General features: G+C 54.6%; 1 protein-coding gene across 10 annotated transcripts in view; it reads left to right on the top strand.

Annotated features, from left to right (window-relative positions):
* PRRC2B (proline rich coiled-coil 2B) overlaps positions 1-16974 on the top strand; it is an 88521-nt gene that overhangs the window by 51980 nt on the left and 19567 nt on the right. For 9 of the 10 annotated variants that reach the window (XM_058693771.1, XM_058693772.1, XM_058693767.1 and 6 more), the window contains 5 exons: positions 3895-4210; positions 6207-6400; positions 8554-8749; positions 13513-13729; positions 14380-16443. In XM_058693771.1, the coding sequence (XP_058549754.1) occupies positions 3895-4210; positions 6207-6400; positions 8554-8749; positions 13513-13729; positions 14380-16443 (2987 nt within the window). The remainder of the gene's footprint in view (positions 1-3894; positions 4211-6206; positions 6401-8553; positions 8750-13512; positions 13730-14379; positions 16444-16974) is intronic. The other variant, XM_058693775.1, reaches the window with a different exon arrangement.

The raw sequence follows: 16974 nt of genomic DNA, 5'->3' as shown, positions 1-16974 counted from the left end.
GCAGCATCGGTAACCACTGCCATCTGGCCCCCAGACCCCCTCCGTCTTGTACCAGTGGTGGCACTGATGTTCTTTGTACGGAAGAATCCGGTTCAGAGTCACATGCCGCCTTCAGTCCACGATAGCCCCTCAGCCTTCCCTAACGGTCAGGACTTGGACACTTGTGGGGACTGTAAGCCAGTTATTTTGTAGAATGTACCTCGAGTGGGGTCTGGTGCTTCCTCACGATTAGGTTCAGGGTTTCCATTTGTGGCTAGAATCTCTCAGGAGTGACACTGGCTCACGTTGCCTCCCGCCAGGTCACTGATTCCACTCTGCCCGCCTGCTGACAGCCTTCACTCTGATCTCTTGACTAAGGTTATAATGTCTGCCGAAATTCACGCTGTGGGGTTTCTGTCTTCCACATTCGTAATTGATGAGAATTTTGTGGGGAGATACTTTGAGGCTATGAATGTCCTGGTTCTTATGAAACTTGGAATTTATTTATTGATACCAATGGGTTATGATCTGTGCCTCTGATTGTTGGCTCTGAAGCCCCAAGTATTTTTGGTTTGGCTGTTGGGAACCTCTTCAAGCTGCATCTGTCTTTATGTGTCTCCATCCTTATGGAGCAAATCCCTTGCTTTCTGATTAGACAAGTTGGCTTTCTTTTCTTTTCTTTTTTTTTTTTTTTTCCTCTCTCTCTCTCTTTTCTTGCCCTTTCAAAATTTTTCTTCAGGCCCACCAGGAGAACCTTTCCCAAGCTCATTTTGTCCTTACCCTGCCTTGGTCTGAAATCAGCCCTTGTGATATTGAGAAACCAGTATGTGGTCACCAGGAGTGCTCACTGCTCTTGGGTCCTTTTGGTGGACAGAGTGAGGAAACGTGTGTGTATACATAGATATGTGCGTGCACACGTACGTACATGTTTGTGTTGTCTTTATTATTTAGTCCTGTATCTACGTGGAGAACTATGAGTTCACAGTAATATCTCAGGTTCCACACATTCCAACGTAGTTCTCTCCCACCGCGTATCTGTAACTCCTGTCTCCCAACAGTGAGACACCTGTTCCCATTGTCCCCAGTATTCACACTTCCTCGATCAGCTCCCCTATACGTGACCCGTCTCCCATTTCTGCCCCCACCCTCTCTCCCTTGTAAAGATGCCCTCCTCACTCACTCAGCCATCCGTGTCGTTCCCCCACTCCCAACCCCACAGATGCCCTGAATCTCCCCTCTAGGCCACCTCTCCTTACGAATTGCCTCCTGACCCAGCTTGATGGGGCGCTCACTCCCACACCAGCCACATCTCCACACGGACATCCTCCTCTCCCTGCCCGGGTTCTGACCACCTGCTCTTAGCCGCCGTGACTTCCTGGTGCCAGACCTGCCACACTTCATGACTTCATGACTTTGGGACTGAATTGTGCAGGAGGCACGGTGTTAGGGGCAGAAAAGGCATTAATTTAAATACATTTGGGGGAAAAAAAACCAAAACAAACCTTGCTTTTTTTTTTTTTTTTTTGAGAGGGAGAGGGAGAGGGAGAGCTCACCAGCAGTGGACGGGCAGAGGAAAAGAGAGAGAAATCTTAAGCAGGCCCAGCCATGAGATCATTACCTGGGCCGAAATCAGGAGTCAGACTCCCAACTGGGTGACTGAGTCACCCAGGCACCCCAAACTTGCCATTTTTAATGCACTTTGCCATTTAAGGGAGTCTGGTTCCATATCTTATAAAATGAAAATACCTTTATCTTCAGGTTTGTTTGTTTTTTTAAAATTGAGTACCAGGCACTGTGCTAGGTACAGGGGAAAACAAAAACGAAACAAAATTGACATAGAGCTAGGGCACCCGGGTGACTCAGTTAGTCAAGCGTCTGACCCTTGATTTTGGCTCAGGACATGGTCTCCCAGGTTCATGAGATCAAGCCCCGCGTCGGGCTTTGCGCTGACTGGGTAGAGCCTGCTTGGGATTCTTTCTCTTTTTCCCTCTCTCTCTCTCTCTCCCTCTCAAATAAACAAACATTAAAAAACAAATTGACACAGACCTATTCTTGGAAATTACCCTGCAATGAATCCAAATTTCGTTCATATATTGGGGTTGGTGAGTATTCAAAGAAGATTTCGTTTTGATCTCATAACAATGTGAATTAACTGAGTCGGGAAAGAAAAATGTAGTTTTCTGCATTCCGATTTCTGAAAAGTTCAAGTATTTTGCAGAGCATGGAGTCTATGAAATGGTAGCTACCGTTAGGGGAGTTCGGAAAGGCACGTCAGCCGTCTCGATGGAAGTATTCATACACTTCGAGTGCTGCTCCTGCCTCTCTGGGAGCACTGGGGGCTGGTGGTGGAGGCTCTGTCGTGCCACTGTGCCCAGCGCTACAGAGCGCGGCCGGGGCTGGTCAAGGGCCACGTGAAGGACAGTGCACACGTCGGCCCCAGTTACATCGTGTGAAAGTACTTTCGTGCTTCCAGGTCAGAAGTTTCTGATCTTTTACAAGTGTCACCGTTGTCTCTGGATTATGAGAAGCCAGCTCTCAGGAGGAAAAGTCCTTGACTGCGGTCAACGTGTTGCATAGCGCTTTTTTTTTTTTTTTTTTTTTTTTTTTTTTTTTTTTTTTTTTTTTTTTTTTTTTAATTTATTTTTGGGACAGAGAGAGACAGAGCATGAACGGGGGAGGGGCAGAGAGAGAGGGAGACACAGAATCGGAAACAGGCTCCAGGCTCCGAGCCATCAGCCCAGAGCCTGACGCGGGGCTCGAACTCACGGACCGCGAGATCGTGACCTGGCTGAAGTCGGACGCTTAACCGACTGCGCCACCCAGGCGCCCCTGCATAGCGCTTTTGTGGAGGGTTCATGAGCAGACCGGAGAAGGCCCAGACCGTGTTTGTTTATGTTTGAGGACTCATGACACTTCTGTGCATCACTAGCACTCAGAATGGGAAGCTGTATGTTGTGACGGTCACCTCGCCGGAGTTCCAGTGGCTGGGGATCGGTTGAACTTGGCCGTCGTCCGTGCTGGTGCATATTCTGGGTGCTCCCTGCAGATCAGGGAGGAACCTTCCCGGTGTTGAGTGGGCTTCTCTCTGTTGCTGTCCGGTAACTGGCGACCGGTGAGAGAGACTCAGGAGTGGATGAAGTCGCCAGAAGAGATGTTTTTAGATGAAGCGTCACTTCGTAACCGTCGATCTGACTGCATTTTTTTTTTTTTAATTTTTTTTTTTTTCAACGTTTTTTTATTTATTTTTTTTGGGACAGAGAGAGACAGAGCACGAACGGGGGAGGGGCAGAGAGAGAGGAAGACACAGAATCGGAAACAGGCTCCAGGCTCCGAGCCATCAGCCCAGAGCCTGACGCGGGGCTCGAACCCACGGACCGCGAGATCGTGACCTGGCTGAAGTCGGACGCTCAACCGACTGCGCCACCCAGGCGCCCCAGTCTGACTGCATTTTAATTTCTCGTACCTCTTTATTCCCAGAGGCTTCTGTATTTTTACGGGAGAAAGACTAGAGCCGTCTTGCAACTCGGGATGAGCGTGTGGTCCCTGCTCCCGTCCAGTAGCCGTGGAGGCCCTTATCTTGTGTGCCCATTAGTGGTGGTGGGAGCACCAGGGTGCCGTTTTCTTTGTCGGTCACCATGCAGAGTGTGGTGCGAGTCCTTCCTTGCACACCCACCATCCCGAGGGCCTCCTCTATCCCCAGCTTACAGTGGGGAGCTAAGGGAGAGAGGGTTCACACTTGCCCAGACCTCACTGCAGGTTAGGAAAGGGCCCGGAGACCCAGGTCCGTGGCGCACGTGACTGCTGCCTCTCGAAGGTGCTCGGGGATCTTGGGAAGCAGAACTGCTCCCATGCTGGGGTGGCCCCGTCTGCTGGGTTTGGGGTCTGTTGTTCCAGCAGACTTCGTTCTCTTGGCAGAAGTCCTCGCTGGGCAGCGTGTTCCGGCAACAGTCTGTCGAGGACAAAGAGGACAAGCCACCTCCACGGCAGAAGTTTGTGCAGTCAGAGATGTCCGAGGCCGTGGAACGAGCCCGAAAGCGCCGGGAGGAGGAGGAGCGCCGAGCACGGGAGGAGAGGCTGGCTGCCTGTGCCGCCAAGCTCAAGCAGCTGGACCAGAAGCGTAAGCAGGCTCAGAAGGCGGGCGAGGCCCCGAAACCGGTGGAGAAGGAAGCGCCCCGATCTCCAGGCACCGAGAAGGTGCCCCCACAGGAGAATGGCCCTGCTGTCCGCAAAGGTAGGCGCCGGGCCCTTGTCCCATCAACTGGACCCCCTAGGCTGCGGGTGCCTCCCTGCCTTACTGGTTCAGCCTGTGGCGGGCAGCTGGAGGGGGCGGGGAAGCACCGGCCGTTGAGCTTCGGCATGGGTTCACATCCCGTGTCAGGGACCGAAACCGGCTGGCTGCGGCCACTCACCTCCCTGGTGCCCGTTCCCTCATCTGTAAAATGGGCTGGAATTAGTATGCGCTTTGCCGCACGCTGAGGGGCACGTGAGATAACGTACAGAAAGCACCTCGTGCAGCTTCTAGACACGGAAAGTGTGCGCGCTGCCCACTTGGTTGTCATTCCGTACCTCGTGGCCATTGTCACCCCTGCCACTGCTCAACCAAAGATGCGGATAGTGGCGGGCCTCAGTGCAAGCCCAGGGCCCTCTGAGTTCACTTAACAAAATCACAAAGCGGGGCGACTGGGGGGCTCAGTCGGTGGAGCGGCCGACTTTGGCTCAGGCCACGATCTCACGGTTTGTGAGCTGAAGCCCCGCGTCGGGCTCTGTGCTGACGGCTCGGAGCCCGGAGCCTGCCTCGGATTCTGTGTCTCCCTCTCTCTCCCCGCCCCTCGCCTGCTCGTGCTCTGTCTCTCGGTCCCTCTCAAAAATGGACAAACATTAAAAAAAAACACCAAAATCACAAAGTGGGGCGCCGGGGTGGCTCAGTCGGTTAAGCGTCCACCTCTTGATTTCTGCTCAGGTCACGATCTCGTGTTCGTGGGATCGAGCCCCAAGTTGGGCTCTGTGCTGACAACGTGGAGCCTGCTCGGGATTCTCTCTCTCCCTCTCTCTCTGCCCCTCCTTCACTTGTGCTCGCACATGCACACTATCTCAAAAAAGAAAGAAAGGAAACCACAAAGTATCTTTGTGACCTTGGGGAGAAGCCCGCCTGTTTGTTAGAGTATGTTTTTCCTGGCCTGGGTTCTGAGGGATGGATCCACATGGCTCCATAAGAGATGTGGAACAGCATTGCACGTCGGAAAGTGCCTCGTAGCAGTTGTAAAGAACCTGTTCTTTGTGACCAGCTTTGTTCTTTGGGACCTTCTTAAACGAACTAAAACCAACTCTGTTTAGGAGAGAGGGGCCCGATGTTAGTTTCAGACCCTGAAAGCTTCTCAGGTGGGTCTCACTCATGGTCATGGTCTGCTGGTCCTCAGCCCCCTTCTGGCCAAGGAGCACCGAGAAGCCGCCACTGTCCTGTCCATCGCCTCTCACTGAGGCCCGAGTGCGGCCTGTGCTGGTGTCCACACTCGTTGAGACAGGCAGTGGAGAGTCCAGGAAGCGGGTGCCACGGTGTGAGTGTGTTCAATTGAGACTGGCCTTCGGGGTGTGTGGGCACCTGCTCTGTGCTGCTTCCGTGTTCCCCCTGCGCTGCACCGCTGGGTCCCTGAGGCTTTGCATCAGGGTTTGGGTGTCCCCTGCAGTAAAATTAAGAATGCTGACGTCTTTTCTACTTCGTTAAAGCTGTAAAGGTGGGTGGAGGTAAGGAAGAAGGGAATTTCAGAGAGTATACAGATGGGAAGTTGTGGGGAGCACTTGCTACCGGCCTTGCATGGATCGTCTCCCTTAAGGCTCACAGAGGCCCGTGGGATGGACAGAGTTGCTGTCCTCCCCTGACAGATGAGGCAACCAGCCAGGGGACGCGTGCTGACTTGGTGGCCAGCACGGCCTTTGGCTGCGTTGACTCATGTCGCTCAGGTGATGGCTGTGGGCTGTCGCCGAGCTGGTGGCTGCTCTCTCATTTACTGGGGTCCTTTTCAATAGAACCCTTCTCTTCTGGAACCCTGGAGGTTCCTCTGACCTCTCGACCCTTAGCGCTCTCTCACCTCTGAAGCGATGGCGTCGTGGGGAGTCCATGAGCTCGTGCACCGTCCGTGCCAACGAGAGCAAGCGTTTGCCGTCGACGTTTGGCTGGCCCGGCTTCCGTGAGCTCACCGCAGCCGTTTCTCTGGTTACTTGTCCTCTAGGCTCCCCTGAGTTTCCCGCTCAGGGAACCCCCAACACGTTTTCAGAAGAAGCCCCCGCGGCTCCTCCGGCTGTGGCTCAGAGCGGCGGCAGTGAGGAGGGCGCCAGGGAGGCTGGGTCCCCCGCACAGGAGTTCGGCAAGTACCAGAAGTCTCTTCCTCCCAGATTCCAGCGCCAGCAGCAGCAGCAACAGCAGGTAAACAGATCGGACCGCTGAGTGCGGATGTCCCCTGTCTCCTCCTCTGGTCCCCTCCCCCTTCGATGACAAGAAGCGACTCGAATGTCCCCATCGCTGGCACGGATGTTAGGGGCTGCACCTGAAAACTTACGGCCTTGGAAGATCATCCCTGGGCGTGTTTTGTTTTCCCGAGTGATTTCTCCCGTGGATGAATAGAACGGTTGTTGGTAGCGTCTTCCCTTGTCTGGTGTTGGCGAGGCAGTGGCAGCGGGGTGTGCGCTCGCCCAGTGCAGTCTCGCTGAAGAGTGGTGTTTTCATTCAGAGCAGTGCACTGCAGCCTGTCCGCAGGCCAGCGTTGTCCGCCCTGGGACCGTCCCAAGGAGTGAGGAGGCCCGGGAGGGGCTTGGAAAGCTGGCAGAGAGGTGTACTAGTTTGGGATAAGCACGGAGGTCTGTAGGGGTTGAGTTGAACTGCAGTGCCTCCTGGTCCTAATCGTGCAGCTTCTCGGGTCGAGTGTGGCCTCAGATGGGCCAGGAACAACGAGTACCGGCCTCAGAGGGGCAGCGAGGGTTTTGTGGCACCTGCATTCTGGTTGATCGGTGTTATCAGTGTCATCTTCTTTAGTGTCTTGTGAACTTTAAAAGGGACCTGCTCTTCGCCCCAGAGAAGATTACGTGGGTGATGGTTGTAATCGTGCCGATCTCTGGTGGCCAGCCGGAAGCACCGTTGGTGATCGTGTGTGTTCCAGGAGTGATCAGTGAAGGAACAGATGATTACTGATGAGCAGTGCACTCGGGTGGGAAACAGATGAAACGTGGACCTCACGTAGCCCAGCAGCTGGATGTGCAGTAAATCATCCTTAATGACAACGAGCCCGGTGCAGAACATGTGTGCCTTAGGGACACAAATCAGGATCTCCAGCATCTCCAGCCTTTTCCAGAATCTCATTTAGTTGCCTGTGAAACCTTCACCCCAGACCCTCCTTCCCCTGGGCCCCTATGAGGTCTTCCGGAAGCTCATCAGGTCCTGAGCTGTAAACACGAAGCTGTGTTCCTTGTGTGCTGTGACGGTGTTACAGTGTGAGCCAGCACTGTGCAGTTACTCCCCGGCTTGGTGGAGAACTACTGACCAGGAAGGTCTCTGGGGTGACTCCAGCCAGACACAGCAGCGAGAGCTCCTGTGTGTAACGCTTCTGGGGGGCGGGGACGGGTCAGTCCTTCCTCGGGAAGAGAAAGGAATCTGAAGGCACCAGGACTGCCGAAGGAGCCTGGCAGACAGACTGTCTGGTCAGGTTCCCCGGGGGCCTGGGGTCCAGACGGAGGAGGAGCTCTGGGCGGAGGCCCACAGAGCCGTCCTGGGAATCCAGCCCGGGCCTTTTTGTTTGCAGATGGGAAGGGTGCGGCCCGGTCCGCTTTTCTTGTCTGACTCTGCACCTGGGTCCTGCCGGAATGCTGATTCTGGGTGCACTGGAGAGGGCAGCCCCGGAGGTCACTGATGTGAAGGGGCAGGGCTGGAAATGCGCCCCCACGGGGTCTAGGACCAGATTTCGAAGGTTTTGCTGATACTCATCCATTTGTGCACTGGATTTTCTATGTGCCGTGACTGGTGGTAGGCCGCAAGGATACGACAGTGAACCCGGCGTGTAGTTTCTTATGGTTTTGTGAGGGAGACCGGCAGCTCAAAATGATCACCCATTGTCAGTGCTACAGAGGAGGAGGACCAGTGCTGCAGAGCAGAGGCAGGGGCCTCATCTCGTCCAGGGACTTGGGGTGGCTGCCCGGAGGAAGGGCGTTTTGAGCGGAATCCTGGAGGAGGAGCAGGGATGAGCCAGGATGCAAGGGAGTAGGAAGCCTCCTAGACGGAGGCCCCAGTGTGCAACCAGGGCCCCATGTGGGCAGGCAGTCGTGTGCAGTGAAGCTGGTGGGCGGTCGGGCAGGTCATGTGGGGCCTGGTGGGACTTGGGCTGTTCCATGGAGAGCTGTGGGGAGCCATTAGAGACTCCTACAGCCCGGGGTTAATGTGCCTGTGTGTGTGAGTGTGTGGGTACGGGGGGGGGGGTGTGTGTGTGTGTGGTGTGTATATGTGTGAGCGTGTGTGCGTGTGCGTGTACACACCTGCGCGGTCTCTGCCCCGAGCACCGGTCTGACCTGTTCTCTCTCTGTCTTGCTCAGGAGCAGCTGTATAAGATGCAGCACTGGCAGCCCGTGTACCCCCCACCTTCCCACCCACAGCGCACTTTCTACCCCCACCACCCCCAAATGCTGGGCTTCGATCCCAGGTGGATGATGATGCCTTCCTACATGGACCCACGGATCCCGCCCACTCGGGCCCCAGTGGATTTCTACCCGTCCGCCCTCCATCCCTCGGGTGAGCGAGCCCCAGTGGGCCACCCCAGTGGTGTCCAGGATGGTGTGGTGTTCGGGGTGTTGCTTCGGGATCCAGTCTGGCCGCTCCCGTAACGCACGTGACCAGTCTGAGTTTTAACTTTGTTGTTTGCACCATGAGGGCATGGATAGTACCAGTCGCAAAGAATTACTGGGCAGAGTCTTTCTGATGTTGCATTATATGTTGTTTTAACTAGTTCCGATGTCCCTGCAATGCCCTTTTGTTCCTCTTTCCTTTTTTTTTTCCTTGTTTCTTTCTTTTTTTTCTTACTGAAGGATATCTCTCTTTCCATTCTTAATGTTTTTTTGTGACTTCTCTTTTTCCTTGATTTCTCCTCCCCGTTTTTAAAATGCCATTTTTAAGTATTGTACTCCTTTGTAATTGCGTTGAATACTTAGCCCAGTAATTTCTGATTTTTAGATGTAAGTATTTAAGTATTACTTCAGCTGTAAATTGCTATGAACAGGAGTTTTAAGATACAGCATTTTTGTTACTGTACGGTTTTCAGTGCTCGTCAGATTTTGATTTGTTACCTTTCTTTGGTTGATGGTTTTTAATAGTATGGCATAAATTTTCCAAATACAGAGTTTTAAGAATATCCGGATGGTGTTAATTTCTAACGTGGCTGCTTTGTGGTCAGATACCATTGTCTGTATGATCTAGAACAGGGGTCAGGAAGCTTTTCTATAAATGCCAGATAATAAATATTTTGGGCTTTGAACAGCTACTCCATTTTGCTGTTGTAGAACAAAAATGACCAAAGACGATAGTGATTGAACGAGTCTGTCGCTTTCCAGTAAAACTTTATTTTTAAAAACAGGTGGCGGGTCGGGTTTCGCTCAAGGGCATTCGTATGCCGGCTAGCTCCCGATCGAGATTGCTTGGCGTTTTGTTGAGATTTTTTTTGTAGGCTATTACATACTCTTTATTTAACATTCTGTGTTTTCTTGAAAAGAATATTCTCCAATTGGATGTGGTCCATTCCATCGAACTTGCTGGCTGTGCTGTGCGAGTTTCTCTCACATCCATCACGATTTGTTGCCCCCCCCCCCCCCCATCACTTACTAAGAGGTGCGTGAGAGTCTCCCACTGTGACTGTAGGTGTGTTGAATCCCTAAGCCTGTTGGGCTTTGCTCTGTCTGGAAGCAAACGGGATTGGACTGATGTATCTCGTTCTCCTTATCCTCACACGGCACTGTCCTCCTTAACTGTGCTGTCCACCTCTCCTGTCCACTGTGTCTGATACTGATGTCATCATTCCAGGTTTCTTTTGATGAAGATTCATTTGGTATCTTTTTACCATCCGCCTCCCTGAGTCCTTTTTTGCAGGGGGCATTTGTAGGTACAAGATGTGTACGGTTTTACCCACCCTGAAAATCTGTGACTGTAATCGCCAAAGTGCCTCTCTTGGGATTTGGGGCGCTTATGATATTCGGATTTTCTGTTGTCCTACTTTATGCTTTCTGTTGATCCCACCTTTCTTACTTTTCTTCTTCCTTTCTTTGGATCAAGTTTTCCTATGCTTTGGGTTGTTTTACTTCTGCGTGTTGTTTGTACTGTGCTAGTGGTTACGTGACGTTCTGAGACGTGCCTGTGACTGGCATAGGCTGATGGGCGTTCTCACCCTTCAGCCGAGCTGGTTAGCTCATCAGTCTGCCTTCTGATTTCTCCCTCGAGTTTTAGTTCTTGTTTTTATGCCACCAAATCGGGCATTGTTTCTGTTGCTTCCTGCAGTCTGCTTCTGCAGACTCGCCTGTCCCTTCACTAGTTCCTTCCCGTGTGTTCCATCTGGGTGCGATACGCTTCTTTGTGAAGTACATTCTGTCGAGTTCTTCAGGAAGTTTTTCTGGCAGTAGGTTTTCTTTGCCTGAAAAAGTCTTTATGACACCCTTTCTCTAGCTGGGTGTAGAATTCTGGGTTGGCACGTCTCTTTTTCAGGACCAGGAAGGTAGTAGTCCATTTTCTTCTGGTTCTGTGGCTGCTCAGAGTGATTCGTTTCTGTGGAACCCACTCTGTGTTCTTCCTGGCTTCTCTAAGATCTCCTCTTTCCTCTGTGGTTTCGTCTCCCCGTGTTGTGTCCATTTTCTCTCTGCTTGTGTCCAATTTCTCTCTCTCTCTCTCTCTCTCTCTCTCTCTCTCTCTCTCTCTTTAATTTATTGCCCAGTGAGTTTTTTCAGTGACTATATTTTTTATTATTGGAATTTCTTTTGTCAATTCTAGTGTGTGTGTGTGTGTGTGTGTGTGTGTGTGTGTCATGTTTTTCTTAAGGTTTTAATTCCTTTTTTATGCTTTTAATAACTTAAAACCTAATTTCTAGTATTTATTATTCTGTTATCTGAAGTTCTCAGGTAGGTAACCCTGTGGGCTCACTGTGGGCTAGTGGCGGGCAGCTTCCCACACATGCTGGGAATTTTGGATTGTGAGCTCATTTTCAACAGAGCTGTATTTGTTGTGGGGATCCGGTACGGCTCGAGTGGAGAGTCTGTCCCTCCAGTTATGTTTTCTCTTGCCTTCCTAGAATCCCTTGCTATTCTAACTTGGGAAAATTCTGGACCACTCTTGGGAATGCATCTAAACCCTCCTCCCCACAACCTGCATGAAAGCCAGCACAGTTATACATTCCTAGCAGCAAACCATTTTTCCCTAACTGGCCCAGGCCAGGACACAAACTTAAGTTCTTTCCCTGTACTAAAGAGCGTGTGTGTGTGTGTGTGTGTGTGTGTGTGTGTGTGTGTGTGTATGTATATGTATATATATATATTTTTTTTTTTAAATATTTTTATTTGTTTATTTTGAGAGAGAGAGCGAGCCACCCATGTGAACAGGGAAGGGGCGGGGAGAGAGAAAGAATCTCAAGCAGGCTCCACACTGCCAGTGCAGAGCCTGATGTGGGGCTTGAAATCACGAACTGTGAGATCATGTCCTGAGCCAAAATCATGAGTCAGGCACTCAATCGACTGAGCCACCCGGGTTACCCAAAAGAGCATAGATTTTTAAATCTGCCTTTGAATTGAGGGCCTCTGTCTTGAGCAGCTTCTCCTTGTGCAGAAAGCTCCATCCCCTGTGCTGCCGGGGGTCAGAGTCCAAGCCCATGGTTACTAGGACTGACAGGTGTATTCCCCTGCTCCCCTCCAGGAAGCACCGGCTTGTGGCGCTGGTCGGTGGCTGTGGTTTCAACTCCCTGGAGATTTCCCAATTTCTTGGGAACACAGCTCTGCAAGTGATATGTGTGATGACCTATTCTGCCCCGCGCGTTTGTGGTAGCAGGGTTTTCCAGGTAATAAGAGCTGTGAAAAGAAGCCAGTGTGCCTCATAATGAGTACTTAATGAGTGGTGTATAATTTCAGGGTTCCAGAGAGGGTCCCCACCGGCTGACTCACACTAACTTTATGTTGAAGTCACGTATCAGTGGCATTTGAAGAGGGCGCTCTAGAGCTAAAAGAAAGCTTTAACGCACCGGCCTAACGCAGAGCTGTTTTCTGGCCAGATTATCTCTGTGTAAAAGCCACACAAAATGTGTGTATGCTAATAAGCTCTGTGAAGAAAGTATCTGAAAAATCAGATCTTTTTCTGTCCACAGACTTAGGCCTGATGAGACGTTTAATTTCTGCACCACCTCCCTCCTCACTCTCCCCAGGTTGATGGACGTGGACAGATAGGCCACGGTGGCGGGGAGGGGTGTGGTGGCACACTTTCCCCTGCTAGCTTATGTCTGGAGGGACCGAGGTGTCCTCTGTGTCTTAATCACCTCAGGCCCGTTAAACAGTTTATTGTCATCTGTGCACCCCCATTCACCGTATAAAAACGTGGAGTGTGGCAGTCAGTCCTAGGGCTAGAGATAAAAGGAACTGGGGCACCTGGCTGGCTTGTTCAGGAGAGCATCCGACTCTAAATGGTCTAAGGGTTGTGGGTTTGAGCCCCATGTTGGGTGTAGAGATTACTTAAAAATAAAATCTTTTTAAAAATAAATAAATAAAGGAACCGATGGGGGCACCTGGGTGGCTCAGTCGGTTAAGCATCCGACTTCGGCTGAGGTCACGATCTCGCAGTTAGCGAGTTCAAGCCCCGCGTCGGGCTCTGTGCTGACTGCTCAGAGCCCGGAGCCTGCTTCGGATTCTGTGTCTCCCCCTCTCTGTACCCCTCCCCTGCTTGTGCACTCTCTTTCTTTGTCTCTCTCTCTCTCTCTCTCTCTGGAATATAAGTAAACATTAAAAAAAACACAAAGCTGACACCAGAATCCCTTCCTAAGGCTTGCTGCTCGGGGTTTGAAGCCTGCAGACAGCAGCTCTTGGTCCGTGTGCCTCTTGGCCACACGGCTGGTCTTCCTCGCGCCTGGGCAGGAGACCTCAGCGTCCCTGCTCGCACACAGACCCTCGTGGCCGACGGGTTGACCTCTCTAGCCTTTTGCTGACATGATGGGCCCTCTAGTTAGATATTTCCAGTTTCCATTTGCCAGTTTGAGGCACTCTTCAGCATGGGGTCCTGAACCCGGAGCTCAGGTTGGACTTCACAGGTCTTAGAATGGATCCGTAGACCCCTCCCGTCGCGTGCTCGTGCGCCTTCAGGGGTTCCGTGTTGAGAGAACACAGAGGGCTCGGCGATGGCGAGCAGGTGGGGTGCTGTGTCCGCCTGATAGGGTAACTGGTAACTACGGTCTCCCTCGGGCCTTGGGTTGCCCCCGAGGTTGGAGTGCGGCTCTCTGCGCTGGCTGATGCAGGGTGATTCTTTGCCTGTGCCTCCTTCAGGACTCATGAAACCCATGATGCCCCAAGACTCCCTCGGTGGGACTGGCTGTCGCTCTGAGGACCAGAACTGCGTGCCCCCGCTGCAAGAAAGGAAAGTGGCCGCCCTCGATCCGGCCCCCGTGTGGAGCCCAGAGGGCTACATGGCGTTGCAGAGCAAAGGCTACTCGCTTCCGCAGCCGAAATCAGACGACGCTTTGGCCGTGGACATGCATGTCAGGTGAGCTGGAACTCCGCCCTCCTGGCCTGCAAGTGAAGGCAGGATGTCCAAATCCTGCTCGTGCGGGGCTCCGGGAGGGGGCGCTGTCCCCACAGGCAGCGTCTTCCGTGGACGGGGAGTACGAGGAGGTTTGCTGGAACGCTTTTGTGTGAGAGGCGCTCACCTGCCGGCGGGGCTGACGGCCGAGGAGAGGTCCTGGGTCAGAGGCAGATCTGCTGAACCTTGGGTCAGGGCGAGGGGTGGGGTCTGGCGGGGCCACGTGCCCGGGTCGTGGCTCCTTCCTGTCCGAGTGGAGCAAGCTGGCCCTGCTGGCCCAGGGCCCCAGACTCTCCGTGGACTCCCAGGCTCCAGCTTGTCGCTTGAACCAGAGGATCCCCAGCTGCTACGCCTCCAGGTGGCACGCTGAGTCCACCAGCAGCCCCCGCATTCTTCACTCTGGACTCCAGGGGCCGCCGAGCAATCCATGGCCCAGCAGCTCTGAGACGTGTTTAAAGCTAGAGCAAATGTTGGTGCTTATGTTTTTTTTCTTTTTCATTTTCTTTTTAAAAAAGATTTTTTTTTTTTCTTTTTAAAACTAAGCTCTGTGTTCAGCATGGAAACCAGGAACCAAGCTCCAATCACATTGACTGATTTTTCTGGTTCCTTTTCAGGAATGAAAGCTCTTACTCTGCCCCCCACGGAAGGTCAGGGGGTGTAGGTGCCCGGCGCGATCTCCTTGAGGAGAGAGGGGAGGAGTTCTTGAGTGCTTTTGACAAGAAGGCCCCAGCAGACTTTGACAGCTGTGTCTCTTCTCAAAGAATAGGCCAGGAGCTTTTGTTTCCACCCCAAGAAAATGTTCAGGAAGCGGGTGCTCCTGGGGGTCACAGCCCAGACCTCAGGTGTTCCCCACTGGAGCCCGACTTTGCCCCAGCGGAGAAAAAGCCAGAGTATAGCAGTTGGGACGTTAGCCACCCGCCAGAGTCCACGGACACGGCCAGCGGCATCGAGAAGGGGACACCCCGGGAGGAGCCACCCTTTAACGTCTCCTCCTGGGAGAAGGACGGGAGCCCCAACAAACAGCCGTCCCTGGAGCCCGAGTGGACTGCTGAGCCCCGGGGCGCCGGCAGCCAGCACCAGGAGCAGACCAGCAGGACGCGGAGGTCGGGACCCATCAAGAAGCCCGTCCTGAAAGCCCTCAAGGTGGAGGACAAGGAGAAGGAACTGGAGAAGATTAAGCAGGAGCTGGGGGAGGAGAGCGCCCGCGTGGCCAAGGAGAAGGGGCTGGCTCGCAAGGCGGAGAAGGACGAGGATGAAGAGAACGACCCCGCGCTGGCCAACTCCTCCCCCTCCCCCTTGGAGGACCAGGGCCCTGCCCGTGCTAGTGTGGGCCGCGAGGCCAGCAGGTGTGACGAGGACGAGAAGCCGGCCAGGGCCTGGGAGGGCAGACCCTCCCGGGAGTCCAGTGACACGCCCGCGACAAAGAGGAACAATTGGATCTTTATCGACGAGGAGCAAGCTTTCGGGGGCCGAGGGCAGGCCCGGGGCCGCGGCCGTGGCTTCCGAGAGTTCACCTTCCGAGGGCGGCCGGCGGGCGGTGGCCCAGGCCTCTGCGGTGGGGGGGTGCTCGGGGCGCGGGGCGTCTACGGCGGCGGCCAGAGGAGTGGCCGCGGCCGGGGGCTGCGGGACTTTGGCCAGCCGGAGGACTTCCCCAGGGCCAAGCCGCGACGGCGCATCGCCAGCGAGACGCACAGCGAGGGCTCTGAGTACGAAGAGCTTCCCAAGCGGCGGCGGCAGCGAGGCTCGGAGAACGGGAGCGAGGGCTCGCTCCTGGAGCGGGAGGGCAGCACCCTGAGGAGGGGCGACTTCAGGGACTCCTGGCGCTCCACCAAGGCATGCTCCGAGGACCACGGCGGCCCGGAGGCCAAGAGCCGAGGCCCTCGCGCCTTCGGCCGGGCGCTCCCTCCCCGGCTGAGCAGCTGCGGCTACGGCCGGAGAACCTTTGTGTCCAAAGAGGCCGCCCACTGGCAGAGCAAGGGCCCGGGAGCCTCCTGGCAGGAGTACAGCTCCCCAGACACGTGCGGGTCCCGGCGACCCGCAGACAGAGACTGTGTCCCTGACGCCTACAGACATTCTGACTCGCTTGGCGCCAGGGCCTTCGAGGACGGCCGCCTGGAGGACAAGAGGCCCTTCTTCCCCGATGACCATGCGGCCGACTCGGAAGGCGCCGAGAACCGGCCCTTCCGGAGAAGGCGCCCCCCGCGTCAGGACAAGCCCCCTCGCTTCCGGCGCCTCCGGCAGGAGCGGGAGTCCCTGGGCCTGTGGGGGCCGGAGGAGGAGCCGCACCTCTTGGCGGGGCCGTGGCCGGGCCGGCCCAAGCTCTGCCCCGGGGACAAGAGCGGGTCCCCCGAGCTCTCGTACCAGAACTCGTCCGATCACGCCAACGAGGAGTGGGAGACGGCTTCCGAGAGCAGTGACTTCAGCGAGCGGCGGGAGCGGCGCGAGGGCCCGGGGGCCGAGCCCGACCCGCAGGCGGACGGCAGCCTGCCCGGGGCCGCCGCGGGTGAGAAGAAGGAGCTGGCCAAGAGGAGCTTCTCCAGCCAGAGGCCCCTGGCCGACAGGCAGAGCCGAAAGCTGGAGCCGGGGGGGTTTGGGGACAAGTCCATTAGGCCAGGTGGTGGTGACGCCTCTCCCCGTTATGACAGCCAACAGAATGGGACGCCTTTGAAAGCCAAAAGGTAAAACGCAGACCGAACCCCAGGCTCTTCTCTGTTGCTGTTCTGTTACCAAGCCTGTCGTTGTAAGCAGCACCCATGCATGCATGCCCTGCCGTGTGTCCGGCGCCCCGACTCCGTCCCTCTGTCGTCCTCCAGGAGGGCCGCTGCCCCCCCCGGGCCGTTGTGTGTGGGCGTCTCCATCACTCGCTCTCACACTGCTTGTCTGCCTCTCTCGTGGCATGTTGTTGTCGTTGTTGTTGTTGTGGCTTGAAAACCGAAACCCAGAGCCCCAGCCCGTTGGTCCTCGAGCGGTGGCTGCCCCGGCACCCGTCAGGAGAGCTCAGCCTCCATAAGTACCCTTTGCCGCCCCGCCGAGGGGGACGCTTCCTGTGCACGGTGCCGGTCCCCTAGATTCCTCTGCCCCTGGACTGCTCTCCCCCCGCGTCCTGCTGGGCCATCTAGCCTCCTGGTCCTGTAGGGACAGCTCTTCCCAAGTGGCTCTGCCTCTTGGCGGTGAGGAGATGCGGCTCCGTTTCAGGGATTGGCCACCTC

This window comes from Neofelis nebulosa, chromosome 12 (assembly GCF_028018385.1).
Source record: "Neofelis nebulosa isolate mNeoNeb1 chromosome 12, mNeoNeb1.pri, whole genome shotgun sequence".
In the NCBI taxonomy this organism is placed as follows: domain Eukaryota; kingdom Metazoa; phylum Chordata; class Mammalia; order Carnivora; family Felidae; genus Neofelis; species Neofelis nebulosa.
The sequence above is the reverse complement of the archived record's forward strand: the minus strand, read 5'-3'. Positions and strand labels throughout refer to the sequence as shown.